This window comes from Anthonomus grandis, chromosome 4 (genome assembly GCF_022605725.1).
Source record: "Anthonomus grandis grandis chromosome 4, icAntGran1.3, whole genome shotgun sequence".
Classification (NCBI taxonomy): domain Eukaryota; kingdom Metazoa; phylum Arthropoda; class Insecta; order Coleoptera; family Curculionidae; genus Anthonomus; species Anthonomus grandis.
In genome coordinates this window covers 5,197,590-5,214,091 of record NC_065549.1, presented here as the reverse complement: position 1 = coordinate 5,214,091, position 16,502 = coordinate 5,197,590, and the positions used below count along the sequence as shown (strand labels likewise).

The following is a 16,502-nucleotide window of genomic DNA, read 5'->3' as shown; positions in this document are numbered from 1 at the left end:
TTAATTCATTTCCTTAATACATTTACTGTAACCTTTTGCAATACCCTGTACAAATTCGACTATTCCAACTTTGCTCTTCATACAAATTCCTAATTAAATCAACCCATAAGTTGTGAAATATATATGATTATATCTCACGTCCATTCCGAAGATATATTTAACTAGGTAGTACGCCGCTGGTGTACTTCATGCCACACAAGTTTAAAGAAGCTAGAAAATTCCCCATCCCCACTACATCCCAGGGTCATCCGTCTATGCCGCTCATTCGTTGTTTTGTGTGTGCGGTGTGCTACACGCGTTCTTAAAAGATCGTTGAAATTTGCGTTTTATTTTGCTGTTACCTTTATCCAAAGGTTTGTAAGCTTTATTAGCGCACGTAAGTATCATTTCCATCTACTTGTTTTAATATTTATTGCAGATGGGAAAGCACAAAAGGTCTAAAAGTAGATCTAGGGATCGTAAATCTCGTAAACATAAGAAAAACGATGACGCAACTGAACGTCGCTCGTCTCGCCACGAGGAAAGGCGAGCCGCGCATGTACATTCTCGTCATCGTCGTCCCTCCCCCTCGCATAGTCACGTTTCTCGCTCCCACAATCGAAACTCTCACATCTACGATTCTCGGTCTCGCTCTTATTCTTCTTCCTCGTCCTCAGCTCGCTCCGATCCCGGGCGTTCGGCGGAACGGCGGGGAAAAGTTATGCGGCGAAACCAGAGGCGGCGTCGAAGCTTGGACAGCTCGACCCGCGTAACAAATGAATATACTAACGGGCGCGCTCAGCGAGTCTTGAACGGCTCGACTAGCGATTTACATTCGAGCATTGGGGTACCGTTAAACACGGCTCCTGATGTCTCGCCACCGCCCGGATCTCAATGGGATGATGATGCGATTAGTCTGCACGACAGATCCATCGTTACTAGTGTCAAGGAGTCTGACAATGATGCCTCAAATGTGTTTGATGAGTTGCCGGAGACTGTCAGAAAGGTTTTAGGGGTGGATTTGAATAGTTCTAAAAATGAGTCTTATGAATTACACGAGGCTATTAAATCTGTTTGGATTAAGAATTTATTACAAGGCCTGTCTAAAGAATCTCGTGATCAACTTTTGGAACGTCATAAAATTCCTAAGAACTGTTCTATTCTATCCCCTCCAAAAATAAATCCTGAAATAAATCCTATTCTATCACAGCCGTATACAAAACGTGACGAATGTCACACTAACTATCAAAATTTAGCGAGCAAAGGAGCATCAGCGCTGGGAAAATGTTTAACTTACGTCTTGGATGAGATTAAGAAAAATCCTGAATCGCCATTAAGCTCTATTCTTCTCCCAGATCTAGTAGATGCCGGAAATTTTTTCACAGAGATATTTCACGAAGCTACTTCTACACGTCGTAGCTATATTTCTCAAATTTTGTCAAAAACCGTTAAAGAGGCGGTAAAAGACACAGTTCCGGGCGAATATCTCTTTGGTCCGGATCTAGGCGAGAAAATTAAAGCGTTAAAAAATTTCGAAAAATCTGGGAATGAAATGAGAGAATTTGCCTTCTCTAACAACAAATCAACTGCTTTAGGTATAAAAAGGGGAGGGGGGCAGTCAATGCGGCAACCAAACAGATTTCAACATTCTGCTGGGTATCAGCGTTCACAGAGTTTTCCGAACACTCGTAAGCCGGAAAACCGAGTACGCCCCTCTCATGTGACAAGAAGGGACATGAGATCGAAAAGGGGACAGCCTTCTGCTCGACGGGACTATCGCCCGAAATTTCAATAAAGGTAAGTAGAGAAAAATTGGCTGAGAGGCTCTCTTATTTTATTAGTTCCTGATCAAAAATTACAAGGAATAAAACAATCCTATCCTGGATTAAAGGTTACCAGATTCCACTTGTAAGCGAGCCTTATCAAGGATCTGTCAATAACCAAATATATTCCAGGCAAATGTCACATAAAGATCTTTTATTAATGAAGCATGCAGTCAAGGAGCTTTTAAATCTTGGGGCCATCACACCTTGTTACAAGGACAATCAACAGTTTATTTCACCAATCTTCTTAGCAGAGAAATCCAATGGCAAGCAACGTTTTATCCTAAATTTAAAGGAACTAAACAATTATGTAGTTTGTCCTCACTTTAAGATGGAGGATTTTAGAACAGCGCTTAAACTGGTGCAGAAAAATTTTTGGATTTCTACAGTTGACTTGAAAGATGCATACTTTTGTATTTCAATTGATAGTTCCTGTAAAAAATTTTTAAGATTTTATTTTGAAGAAAAATTATATGAGTTTACATGTTTGCCATTTGGACTCTCATCAGCACCACACTGTTTCTCTAAAATAATGAGACCTGTATTAGAATTCTTTCGATCTAGGGGAATTTTGTGTGTTGGATATTTAGATGATTTTTTTATAACAAATGACTCATATGAAGGCTGCATGAAAGATATACAATTTGTTGTAACTACTTTACAAAACTTAGGCTTTGTTATAAATTTCGACAAGAGTTCACTAATACCTCAACATCGTAAGAAATATTTAGGTTTGATTTATAACACGAGTAATATGACAATTGAACTTCCTTTGGAGAAAAAGAAAATCATAAAAGAACTAGCCAAAAATGTTAAAAGCAAAGATTTTTGTACTATTCGCTATCTTGCCAAATTTATAGGAATTTTAACGTCGGCTTGCCCTGCAGTAAAATATGGCTGGCTGTATATTAAACGCCTAGAAAAATTTAAATGCTTGGCTTTATCAAGAAACAATTTCAACTATGCTATTTTGATAAAATTAAGAAATTCTGATTTAACGGAAGACTTGTGTTGGTGGGAACAAAACATATTAGAGGCCAATAATGAAATTTCTCAAAGGTGTTTTGCCATGGAAATTTACACAGACGCTTCTCTCACAGGTTGGGGGGCATGCTGCGCGCATGAAAAGACTCATGGTTTTTGGAGTGACCTAGAAAAATTAAATCACATAAATTTTCTTGAGCTGAAAGCAATTTTTTATGGCTTAAGATGTTTCGCTCCCAACTTACATCATTGTCCGGTGTTAATTAGATCAGATAATACCACTGCAATTTCTTGTATAAATCGTATGGGTAGTATACAGTCAGAAAAATTGTGTAATTTAACAAGGGCCATATGGCAATGGTGCGAACAGCGCAATATCATTATTTTCGCATCATACATCAACTCTAAAGATAATCGGCAGGCTGATGCAGAGTCTAGAGTTATATCTACGGAAACAGAGTGGTCTTTATCTATATCAGCGTTTAAAATCTTGGCTAAATCTTTTGGCACCCCCGATATAGACTTGTTTGCCTCTAACATTAATAAAAAGTGCAAAAAATTTTGTTCCTATAAAAGAGATCCTGAGGCCATGGCGGTGGATGCTTTTACTATTAACTGGTCTACCTTTTATTTTTATGCCTTTCCGCCATTCTGCTTAATCCTTAAAGTACTTCAAAAAGTAATCCAAGATAGGGCTACAGGTATAGTGGTGGTCCCAGACTGGCCAGCACAGCCCTGGTTTCCATTATTACAAAAACTAAAAATCACAGAACCTATTATTTTTAAACCAGACTTAAACCTGCTTTCTTCTCCTTTCAGCCTGGTTCACCCTCTAGCCAACAATCTTTCATTGGTAGCCATGAAACTATCAGGAGAGCATTTATTGCCAAAGGACTGTCAGAATCTGTAGCTGAAACAATAATGTTTTCTCTCTCTGACGCCACTATAAAGCAATATGGCGGCACATACCAAAAATGGTGGAAGTATTGTCAGGAGAAGCACGTTTCTTTATACAATGCATCAGTTTTTCAAATAATGAATTTTTTACAAACTCTCATAGACAATTCAGACTGTAACTACAGTAGTTTTAACACCCATCGCTCGGCTATTTCCTTAATTTCCTTGGATAGTATAGGTACAAACCCTTTACTTAAAAGATTTTTGAAAGGTATTTCCAGAAAACGACCTCAAGCCCCACGCTATAACTACACATGGGATCCACAACCAGTTTTGAAATACCTTGGGAGTTTAGAAGAAAATAGTCTTAAAAATGTAAGCAAAAAACTAGCGACGCTTTTAGCCCTTATAACGGGAGGACGCCTTCAAACTCTATCTTTAATTCGATTGTCAAATATACAAATTAAAGAAGAGAAGATTCAAATCTTCATTTCAGATTTTATAAAAACTTCTTTGTCTCTAAAAAATCAACCCCTATTAAACATACCGTTTTATAGAGATAATACTAAAATTTGTCCTGCAACAACTTTAATAAAATATATAGAAATGACAAAACCTTTACGAAACCCAGAGGACTTCCTCTTTATTACTCATAAAAAACCACATAAGAGGGCCACTAAGCAATCAATCTCTAGATGGGTAAAACAAGCCCTTACGGACTCAGGTATAGACACCAACATTTTTAAACCTCATTCAACTAGGCACTCTGCTACTTCGGCAGCCTTTAGGGCAGGTATTTCAATGGAATCGATTTGCAAAACAGCAGGATGGTCTACTGCAACTTCAACTTTTGCAAAATTCTATAACAGGCCGATAATAAACTCGGAGGAATTCGCTGTTAAAGTGCTAAATAATTATTCTAAAGGGAAATAATCTTTCTTTGTTAAATTACCTATATACAAAACAAAAACTGTATTTTAGTTAATGAAACGATCTTTAATATTCATTTAATATATAGGACTGAAGTATATGTTTGGTTCTTTTCCTTAATTGGATTGTATCTGAAAACCGACATTCTTTAAACATCTACCTAGTTAAATATATCTTCGGAATGGACGTGAGATATAATTAAACGATTAAACGAACTTACCTGAAGTTCGATCGTAATTATATCGATCGTCCATTCCGAAGATATACAAACCCACCCTACCCAAAAATCGACTTCCAGGAAACCTTATATACATACTAAAGAACTGTCCATCAATTTTTATGCCCTTCTTTTCAGATACAATATTTTATACTTTAAATAAATGAGCGGCATAGACGGATGACCCTGGGATGTAGTGGGGATGGGGAATTTTCTAGCTTCTTTAAACTTGTGTGGCATGAAGTACACCAGCGGCGTACTACCTAGTTAAATATATCTTCGGAATGGACGATCGATATAATTACGATCGAACTTCAGGTAAGTTCGTTTAATCGTTTAATTATATTTTCATGTTTTCAAGTGTGTAACTGTTCATTTTTATTGTACAACTTATAAATTATTTGATATTATGTCTTTTTATAATATAGTAATACATTTTGTAAATATTTTATTTTCTGCTGCTATAATTTTGACCTATTTCCTCTTTTGTTGATAGTTATTTAATTTATAATATTTACCAAGGAACATTACTGGTAATTAAGTAGAAGGTAATACTTGGTGATTTCATTAAATTTTTATTGGCCTTTATACATTAATTATAACCTTTTGTAATACCCTGTATAAATTCTACTATACAAACCTTGTTCTTTATACAACAGAAGTCAATCTAATTAAATTAAGTTTTAAATTTAGATGAATTTTTATATTTTATTTAATGTTTTACCAAATTTAAATATAAAAACTTAAGTATAACTGTTAATTTTTATTGTATTTCTTTTAATTTGTTGCTATAGATTCTTTTCACTACATAGTAATAAAGTGAAACCCACATTATGTATCTAGTAGGAAATGTATGGGTTTTTCAGAAATTATAGTACGCAAATAGAAGAAAAGAGAAATGAAGGATTTTGTTCAATGTGGAGTCAAAAAGTCTCAATTTCACACTTTTTCTATTTGCTTACTACAGTTTCTGAAAGAACCGCACGTTTACCACTAATTTTAAGCGCACGGGATAGTACAGCCAAACTTAAATTTGGCGCCATAATCAAGTTTCAAATTTCCCGCTACTATAACGCGAAAAACTCATTTTTGTTGCCCGTTAGTACTACCCCTCGACTTTTAGAGGGCGCAACATTCAACAACGATTCAGTGTTCTATAGGCTCTTTTCCTATCTAAGAAGTATTAATCTATGCTTCAGTGCCTGGAAGAAATAAAACATGAAAGTATGAAGAAGAAAAAAAATAAAAAGTGGCTTCAAGTGAGTGGAATAAGGAGAAAAAATAATTCCCATGCCTGAAATAATAAATCGCGATTTCAACTACATGGAAAGTACTCCAAAAAGTGACCTTAAAGGTCTGGAAGAATTAACATGATTTTTCAACTACCTTTAAAGAATTAATTCAAATTGAAGGAAAAGATTCAAAATGGCGCCAAGAGCCTGGAAGAAAATTACAAATTACTCCAAACAGGTGGAATAGAGACAAAATTACACCGTATGCCTGAAAACGTTAAAAATGTGGGTTTAAGGCCTAAATAACGCCCAATACTTTAATATTCTGGAATGACAACCAAAAGGACAGATATTAAACATGTAACAAAAGACCTGGAATCCCTCGAACATTATGTAAAATCCCTGGAAAAAACTCGAGATTTTTTTCCAGGCATTTTATCGCAGATTCAACTCAATTGGAAGAGAATATAGAGAAAAATGCATTTAAAGAATACACAGTTATTTCAATTGCCTTGAAAGAAGTTTAAATGCCTGGAAAAAAAGTAAATAATTTGTCATGTTATTCCAGGCTTTTGCACTTCAAGACAAGTCAAACTTCTAAAAAAACTTTAAGAAAAAAAGTATCTATAAAGAATGAAGTTTAAAGACTTCAAATTCGAATTACAAAATGGTTTTAAGTGCCTGGAATAAGATCGAAAAGTGTATTCAAAAGCCTGGAATAAAATAAAAAATCACTTGAAGTTCCTGAAAAAGCGAGGAGAAATCTATAAAAAAAAGCCAAAAGTCCCAAACTTTGAGGTCCAATTTCTAGCAATCCTTGAGGTCTACCTTTATAAATTAAATTAGTATTTTATTCTCTCATCGTTCTGAATTCAATAAGATCATTCACAAGTTTCTATTGTTTACAATTTCAAAATCACGAAAATCCATACATTTTTAAAAGTTATGTCCAAGAGGAAAGACAGTTTCAGGACAAGTGACAATAACTCCACTTCTAGTACCAAGGTTGTCTTGATTTTTATTTTAAAAGTTTCTTTGGTGTATTCTGCACCTTCCAACAACAATATTAAGCAAATCAATGGAATGGAATTCCATTAAACCACATTTCTATAAGACCCAAACATGTTTCAACAATGTTATCTTTTGTTTCTGGTGCTATAATTTTTACTTATTACTTCTTTTGTTGCTAGTTATTGAATTTATAATATTTACTAAGAAATATTAGTGGTGAATTGAGTAGAAGGTAATTCCTTGGTGATTTTATTACATTTTTATTGACCTTTACTATAACCTTTCGAAATTCCCTATATAAATTCTACTTTACAAATTTTGTTCTTTATACAACAAAGTTCCTCATTAAATTAAGTTTTGAGTTTATACTTTATGAAATTTGAACGAATTTTTATATTTTACTTAATGTTTTAACAAACTTGTATAAATGTTAATTTTTATAACCTGTATATAATATAATATATATAAATTTATACCCTGATTAAATTATAACTTAAGAATTTTTTAATATAATATCTTTTCACTATAATAGTAATATAGTGAAACCCACACTATGGGTCCTTCAGAAATTATGGTACGCAAATAGAAAAGGCAATAAATGGAGGACTTTGTTTAATATGGAAACAAAGAAAGTCCCAATTTACTACAATTCTAAAAGAACCGCAAATAACCGCACGTATCCCGCTAATTTTAAGCGTAAAGGATAGTTGAGCAAATTTCAAATTTGGCGCCATAATCAAGTTTTAAATTTCCCGCTACTATGACCTGACAAACTTATTTTCTGGTTAGTTATTAGTTACTACTCCTCGACATTCAGAGGGCGCAACATTCAAGAACGATTCAGTGTTCTATAGGCTCTTTTCCTATCTAAGAAGTATTAATCTATGCTTCAGTGCCTGGAAGAAATAACACATGAAAGTACGAAGAAAAAAATAGAAAAAGTGGCTTCAAGTGAGTGGAATAAGGAGAAAAATTAATTCCCATGCCTGAAATAATAAATCGCGATTTGAGCTACATGGAAAGTACTCCAAAAAGTGACCTTAAAGGTCTGGAAGAATAAAAACATGATTTTTTAACTACCTTTAAAGAATTAATTCAAATTGAAGGAAAAGATTCAAAATGGCCCCAAGAGCCTGGAATAAAATTAAGAATGACTTGAAGTTCCTGAAGAAGCGAGGAAAAAATCTATAAGAAAAGCCAAAAGTCCCAAACTTTGAGGTCCAATTTCTAGAAATCCACGAGGTCTACTTTTATAAATTAAATGAGTATTCCATACCCTCATCGTTCTAAATTCAATAAGATCATATTCACAAGCTTCTATCTCTTAGAATTTCAAAATTATGTCCAAGAGGAAAGACAGAAAGTCCAGAAGAAAAGTGACAATAACTTCACTTCTAGTACTCAGATAGTCTTAATTTTTTATTTTAAAATTTTCTTTGGTGTATTTTGCACCTTCCAACAACAAAATTAAGCAAACCAATGCAATGGAATTCCATTACCTAAACCACATTTCCATAAAACCTAAACATGCTTCGACCTTTAACATCCTGATAATCTAACCGATAAATTCTTAATTTATGTATATGCTTATATAGCTCAATAACATAAAAAGTACCTTGTCTTTGAAGATTGGTGTAATACTCGCAAAACTCTATCGAACCGGAGAATTCTTTATCGAAGGCCCCTAAGGTCATTCCGACGCTTTCCAGGTCGTTGTCCAGGCCGGGGGCTGTAGGAAATATCTTGGCCAATTCATCAATATTGAGCCTAAAAATTGAAATATCGCTAATAAGTGTAATCGGAAGAGATAATAAAACTATATGTTAAGGTTTAGTAAGCACTCAATCAACCCAAAGATTTAAAACTATAAAGGTAAGTTCTTTTATATATTAGGCGATAAAAATGAAAATAGCATCTGATATAGAGGATCTAGAATTTACTGCTTAGAGAATTACTGCTTGTTTGACAAAACATTTGTAATTATTATTATTAGGGTTAAGAGATAAAAGTAGCTATAGCTAATCTTCGCCTTTCTGGGCAAATGTAATGTAATATGTATTTGATATCAAATCATTATATTTATTTAATTTTATTATTTAAATGAATGAAAATGATTTCAAATGCTTGGGTACACATACAGTGAATACCAGAAATTCCTGGAATAAAATGAAAAACGTTGTTAAAAGCTGAACGACTAATAATTATTGCAAACGCCTATCTTTTTAAATCACTGCCGGGTTAAACATTATACAGCATTCAAGTCTAGACAGAAACCAAAATAACGTACCTTTTTTCTATCATTTAGAGGTTTTTTTTTCTTAACCTTCATCACTCATTCAAAGAAAAAATATGTAATAATTTTAATTGATTTAATAGTGAACTATCATGAAAATATCTACATTTAATTATTGAAAGCATATGAGATCCAGTATCACCCCAGACAGAGACCCCCAACCCTCCTCACCAAATCCAATTACAACCCACTATATATGCCTAAACTGAAAAAATTCCTAATCGATCATTTAAGTTTCAAATACCCGTCGGCGCTCATGATGCTCGACGACATTTCGCTGCTCTCTTTCGAGTTTGTATCGAGGGGCGAAGAAGGTCCGCTGCTCGATATAAAACTGGGAGGTCCACTCCATCCGGCACCTAAAAGTTTCACAATAAAACTTCAATATATTAAAAAAAAAACGAAACTCACTGTTATTGGGAGACTGTAGCTTTAAAGTCTCAGTTTTGCCCACGATATTCCCATAATCGACGATGCAGCTACCAGTTGGGGTTGGTAACGGTGTAGACGGGTATTTCGGCGGTGTTGACGACGGCGTTCGGTATAATTGGGCGGTGGTCATTCGGCATAAGAAATTGTCGATTTGTTTTAGAGAGAGGGCGTTGTGTAGGGTTTCTAGCGGTCGTATTGGGGGTACACCACCGAAACCTTCTATAGCTAAAGAGGGAAACGTGTATTAGTGTTAATCACGGATCTTTTTAATCATGATTATTGGTATTAAATGAGGTTACTTTTAAGGTTGAATATAGGTTCTTTTTTATCTGGTTTGTTTGAAAGATAATCGGTTGGTTCGGGAGTATTTGGGCGGCTTACGTTGCCAATTCAGGGTTGCCACATACTATACATTGTCTATCTTATATATTGCTGTATATAAGGATTTTTGCAGTCCTATATTCCATTATCCATACTTTTTAGATGTTTTGAAAATCCTATACCTAATTACTTTTTGACCCGATCAACGTGTAAATTAACTAAATTTATAGGGTGTGTTAGTCCTTTGGAAAGAGGCAATTTCGATTTGACAGTTGTCTAATTTATACCGAATTCGTCGACTTTTTTCATCAAAGTAAACAAATATGCAAATATTTTTGTTTACCCTATGTCTATCTCTAGCTTTTTTATTTTCAACTTATTGTCCTTGCTGATCACTGCACTTTATGGTCTATTGCACACATCTCCATATAAATAGATCTCTCAGAGGCTCAAGAAGCCATTCTATTTTTAATTATTATCATTGAGGTTTGGTGTTTGATTTTGAGACAATTGGATCAGAAGAATTTACTTTTATCAGCGGTAAGAAGCTCCCATTTTTTTAGCTCGATTGCTCAAGAGGATCCTCTTTTACGGAATAAAGTGAAACAGGGATTAAAACGGAACGAGAGGAAATTCTTTCTAATCTAACAAAACCTGGCAAGAGTGTCGCTGTGACTAGGGATGAACATGCTCAACTATTTGGAACCAACGGTCGGAAGAAGGTCTCAGTTCGTAAGAACCCACACATTTTTCAAGTTGCTGTCAAGGAAAAGGCAATATCAGGATCAACAGGAAAAGTGACGAAAACTAGTAGCAAGGCACATAGATTTAAGCCTTATAGAATTTAAATGACATATTAAAATTTTTAATTATTTAAAAGTGTTTCCATAATTAAAACCTAGTGCTACAATTTCCTACTTTAAGATTTGATAACGTTAAATATTTTAGAAAATCCACAATAAAAAATTAATGGTATTTAATTCATCTTTAGCCGTCAATGCTGCAGTATTAGGGCTTTATTAGATAGATCTTAATAAATTTTATGAACCAAATGCATATGATTTACTTTAAAAATGTAAATGTTTGTAGCAAATATTTTTAAATAATGGCAGCATCGTTCTAAGACAACTGCGTATCGTTCCAAGACCTTTGGCTTTAACGTGATGAAATTAAAATATTGAAAAACTTTTCCTGGCATATAGTTTTGTGTGGTAACAAAAATTTTAAAGTTTTTTTTTATTCTTGTATAATCCATAGGACCTAAGACATTTTCTAAGTATTTATATGTACATGTATGTACGTCCGCGAGACGTAACGAATGTACGTACGAACTACGTATGCAAAAGTACGTACTAAATACGTTATTTTTATAACAATGAACGCATGGACATAAATATGAACGTACATTTGAATGAAGAAAAATACTGTATCATTCTTACTTGAATAAATAAGAAAATATTTAGAAGAACTTGTATATTTATATGGGACGAATTGTAAAATGACTTGATATTCCTGGATAAATTTAATTAAAAGTTGAGAAATACAAAAAGGGGCTTCAAATAACTGTAATGAGTTAAAAAATGGTTTTATATGCCTGAAAAAAAATAGTCACAAAAAAATGTCCCCAGAGCCCAGAAAAAAATGGCTTGGCATCAACTGCCTGGAAAAAATCAATAAATTTAGTTTAAACATTCAGGAATACAAAAAGTGACATGGAATAAATGACTTCAAAATATATGCCTGGAAAAAATGACTTGGCTTGAACAGCCTGCAAAAATAAATATTTTAAAAGTGCAATGCAATAGTATAAAAAGTGTCTTTAAGTGCCTGGCAAACACTAGAAATGTATCGAAATTAAATGAAAAATAAATTCATATACCCGGAAAAATTGTGTTCAATAAACCATAACTGTTCTAACTACTCAATTCCTTCCTTCCCTGAAAACCATGTTTTCACCTTTAAATCTATCCTCAAGAACTCCTTAGTGTGAAAAAAATATTTCAAGTGACTCCTAAATTAAACCCAAATTTTTTTAGACTATACTAATACTAAAACGTGTCTGGTCTATTCCAAAAACATTCTCTCGAGGTTCAGAAAAACATTCCAGAATAGTGACCTAAATACACCATTAATCGGAAAAACTTTTTATTCTCGACAAGTATTTCTCTAGAGATGTTAACTTAATCTTTAACTTATAGTGAATTTAGTTGAATCCGTTTCCGCCGGGGGGCTAGTTTTGACTCAAAATACTAAAAAAATCAAACGGAATGACTTTTTCTTAGCGAAAAGTAGGCAAATAATTTCAACAGAAGCCAGTGGAAATTATTATGAATGTATTTTTCAAGGATCGCTCGGTAAATTTCCTAAAACTATTAAATTTAACTACAAAATGAATGTTGGATCTTAAAGAGGCAATTGTACGTATAAAAAATATAAATCATTAAAAAATGTATATCATCAGAACAACCGATCCGAGAACGAATCCTGGATCTTATTAAGTCACTTTAATATTGATCTCGGAATTCTTACCTTTAGAGGTAGGGTAAGAAGAAGGAAGTAAGTCTAAAAACCCAAATAAGTATACTATATTGTAGCGTTTTTATTTGTTTGTTTGCTTTTATAATGTAATAATTTAATATTGTATGAATAGTACTGATCGTATCATCTAGTGTCTAGTTAATGGCAATGTAAAAATAAGAACTCCTAGATGGCATTAGCTGTTTTTCGCTTTGAATTTTACTATCAACATAACCTCAAAAAATCTGCTTATGTCAAAATTCATTAAATGTATCTTAAATAAACCTTAAACAACAATTTTCAAGTAAATCACAATGACAAAAAAGTTAATAAAACATAACCTCACAAAATCATCCCTACCCATCAACCATTGTTAGGGCACTGTGCTGGGGCCCATACTATTTAATACCTACATGAATGGTATAAATGAGATCGATTTACGTGGGAAGATAGTTTCTTACGCAGATGATACTTAGACCAGATTTCCAAAATATTAAAGTCAACAATATAGAAAATTCTATTGAATAGGTTGATTCAATTAAATACTTGGGTGTATACATAGATAAAAACTTAAAATGGGATCATCATGTAATATATTAAAAAAAAAATTGGAGCACTAATCCATAATTTTTATATTCTTAGAGAAATTCTTTCAAGAAAAATACTGATTTTGATATATAAGGCTTTAATTGAACCACTACTAAGATATGGAATATTGCTCTGGGGCGCAGCTTACGAAAACAGTATTTTTTTTCCCAGTAATTGCGGTTTCGGCTTTCTTTCCAAATGGTGTGGTCTTCAGGTTAACAAGTTCAATTGCTCGAGGTTGGGATTCGATCTCATGGCGACACTAGCCATGTAATGTTAAAGATTACTTTAATACACTTTATGAAAGACCCTCCAACATATTAAGAATCTTATGCCGGGTCCTAAACCAAGTCTTAAGTGAAGAACCGTATTCAAGAGCTTTATCAAGATTCCTTGCCTCTTCATGACGTTATTGATTGGACCTTAGTCAGCCGCTGTCCTTGATTCTACACAGTGGGCTACCTGGTCAAACCAGATAAAAGGAATGTGTAAGCAATGTGATTTCTGATTTGTATTGTTATTTCGATTTTGGGAATGGTCATATTAGCTAATTTATACTATTTGATGGCTCCCTAGTTTATTAATTATTGTCTAGTACCTAAAGGTCTTTCTTGGCAATTTGCACTGTAATGTAATTTGATATCTACTGAAATAATATTTTACTTAATACATTTCAATTTCACTATCCTGATTTTCATACCGTATTACACATACCTGTAAGCAACCGCACTGAAAGGTTTATTTATTTTTATTTGATTTAGTGTGTTAGTTTTTACAGTATACTGTTATTTTTACCCATTAATCACTTACTGTATGACTTATTCGAATATAAACCAAACGATTTGTTACTTACCAGAAGCGCTGGCCGTACTCGGGATCATATCGCGTAAATTCGGGGCGCTCGAACTACCCGAAATGACCGCCGTCGAGAAGAGACTGTTCGTGCTGCCGCCCCCGATGAGTTTCTTCATTCCGGGCATCATGCCGCCGTAGCACCCCAACACCTTAAAGTAGCTCATCTGTCCGGCAATACTGTGCCGATGGCGTTTGATAGATTGAGCGCCGCCACCGCCTCCGCTTCCGCCGCCACACTCTGTATAATAGGACACGCAAGGGTCGATCACACGGGGAGGATTTGCGGGGTGCGACAACGAGCGACGCGAGGAAAAGAAGGCGAGGAGATTGGGGGGACCCCGCCGGGGCACGCATAAGGTCGCACGCTCCGGAGGATAGAAACAGTTCGGAGGTACCGCGGGCGGGAAACATTCGGGGGGCGAGAGCCTGTTGGGGTCGTGATCCCTATCGAGGCTCTCGTTGTACTTTTGTAGCAGGAAACTTTTCTCCGAACTGTTAATCCACTCGTTGCCCAAGATGTTCGGGTCGCTAAACGATCTGTGATGGATCAGCTTCTTGGTGTTGTCGAGCTCTTTTATATCGAAATCGTAATTCGCGTCTAGGGAGGTGTTGTCTTTGGGACTGTCGGTTCCGTCGTCCCTTAGGGCGCGACAGGAACGACTTTTAAACTTAATGTCCGACAGGGGAAGCTCGTTGGTGCTGCTGGTCTTGCACGAGTGCAAACCGGACGTGAAAAGGGCCAAATTCACTTCGGTGAGTGGCAACTCGTTGGGTGAGTGAGTAAAAGCCAGAGGGGAGTCGCTGCAAGATTCGAAATCTAAGGAGCCCGAGATGGGGCTCAGGTTACGCACGACCGGTTCGTGTTTATAGTTGGATTCTCGAATCATGCGGGCGTCGAGTGGATTAACAGTCGGGATGTCTATGGGGGGACTGACGGGGGTGTTAGTGGGAGTCAGGGACACGTCTGTATCATCCAGTGATGCTTATTTTGTGTAAATTAATATAAAGTACAAGCGATTACCAAAAAAAGAAAAAAACATGAGGACAGGCAAGCGGGACAGGAAGAAAAAATAAAAAAAGTTCGTAAAGTTCAGTAAAGTCGTTATTACGTGTGCCCAAAACGATACAGAGTTTGGGTTTCGTTATTTGTTGAGTGCGTGCGCGGTCTGAGATACTTCTGTGCCAGTCAATGCACTCAACTAATAAGAAAATCCAGTTACATAAAAAGCGAACCCTTAAGGCCCTATTAAGTTGTATTTGTAGCTGTGTAAACTCGTTGGTAGGAAAGAAATTTAATATTTTGCTTCGATTATCGTTTTTTGCCTATCTGTGTCTTTTTTGTGAATAAAATTGTAGAATAAAACATGACTTTAATATGATCCAGACAATAGGAAAGACGAGTTTAAACATAGTAAAAACTTCGTAAAGTGTGTTCAACTTTTCGCCTTTTTATATATCATCGTTCCTTTTTCTTAATAAGGTTTGGATTGCCTCAAATAGTGTTTTTCTCCTTTAGTTTGTCAAATTAAACCCGAAAAACATCACTTCATTCCCATACTCTTCTAATTTCCAGTCTGAAATATAAATGAGGATTCGACTTTTCCACCTTTTTTTAATCATCGTTGAATTTTCTTAACAAGGTTTAAATCGCCTGCAAATAGTGCTATTCTTCTTTAGTTTGTCACATTAAACCCCAAAAGTATCACTTCATTCCCATACTGTTCTAATTTTCAGACTGAGATAGGGATATATAAATGAGAATTCGACTTTTCCACCTTTTTCTATATCATCGTTGCATTTTCATAATAAGGCTTAGATAGCTGGCAAATAGTGTTTTTCTCATTTAATTTGTCAACTTAAACCTGTTAAGGTGTGTGTTTTAACAACGTGTTTTACCAAAATAAAAAAATCATTCATAATTTGCAGATACTGATTGTTTAAGTTATAACATTAAACAAAACAAAAACACAACAATATCTCACAGTATATTTTAGAGATTAGTCAAGATTAGTCAAATAGTGACATATCTCGCCTTAACTCGTTAGACGTTATAAGTCTAATTACAAAGAAATGCCTTAAGGTTTCCATAATAATAATGTTCGTATGAATAAACAATAAATTTATTAGGTACCTTTTAAACAATGCTAAAACATAGAAATGATGCTACTGATGAACATATTATTAGGTTTAAGATTTCAATAAGAAATATTAATATAATTATTAATTTATTTAGTTTATCATGTCAAGACACCGTTATTTTTCATGTGACTTAAAATAAATAGTTGTGAATTTATTTAATATGGGTCCTTGATTTTAAAATCTTAAAATATTTCGTATAATAATATTAAAAGATAGTTTGTAAATATTTATAGTTTTTAAGGGAAAAAAGTCCTTCCATTGCTATTTAAAGCGTTTGAGGCCAC

At 34.6% G+C, this 16,502-nt stretch overlaps 2 protein-coding genes across 7 annotated transcripts in view; one reads left to right on the top strand and one right to left on the bottom strand.

The window, feature by feature from the left end:
- Positions 1 to 16,502, bottom strand: part of LOC126734802 (inositol hexakisphosphate and diphosphoinositol-pentakisphosphate kinase) — a 61,962-nt gene that overhangs the window by 2,171 nt on the left and 43,289 nt on the right. For all 6 annotated transcript variants that reach the window (XM_050438544.1, XM_050438542.1, XM_050438541.1 and 3 more), the window contains 4 exons: positions 14,078 to 15,061; positions 9,778 to 10,023; positions 9,611 to 9,725; positions 8,689 to 8,840 (listed from right to left, as the gene is read on the bottom strand). In XM_050438544.1, coding sequence (XP_050294501.1) covers positions 8,689 to 8,840; positions 9,611 to 9,725; positions 9,778 to 10,023; positions 14,078 to 15,061 — 1,497 coding nt within the window. The remainder of the gene's footprint in view (positions 1 to 8,688; positions 8,841 to 9,610; positions 9,726 to 9,777; positions 10,024 to 14,077; positions 15,062 to 16,502) is intronic.
- LOC126734803 (uncharacterized) lies at positions 283 to 4,995 on the top strand. The gene is made up of 2 exons (XM_050438546.1): positions 283 to 376; positions 3,606 to 4,995. The coding sequence occupies exon 2, from the start codon at positions 3,708 to 3,710 to the stop codon at positions 4,614 to 4,616; it is 909 nt and encodes a 302-aa protein (XP_050294503.1). The 5' UTR covers positions 283 to 376; positions 3,606 to 3,707; the 3' UTR covers positions 4,617 to 4,995.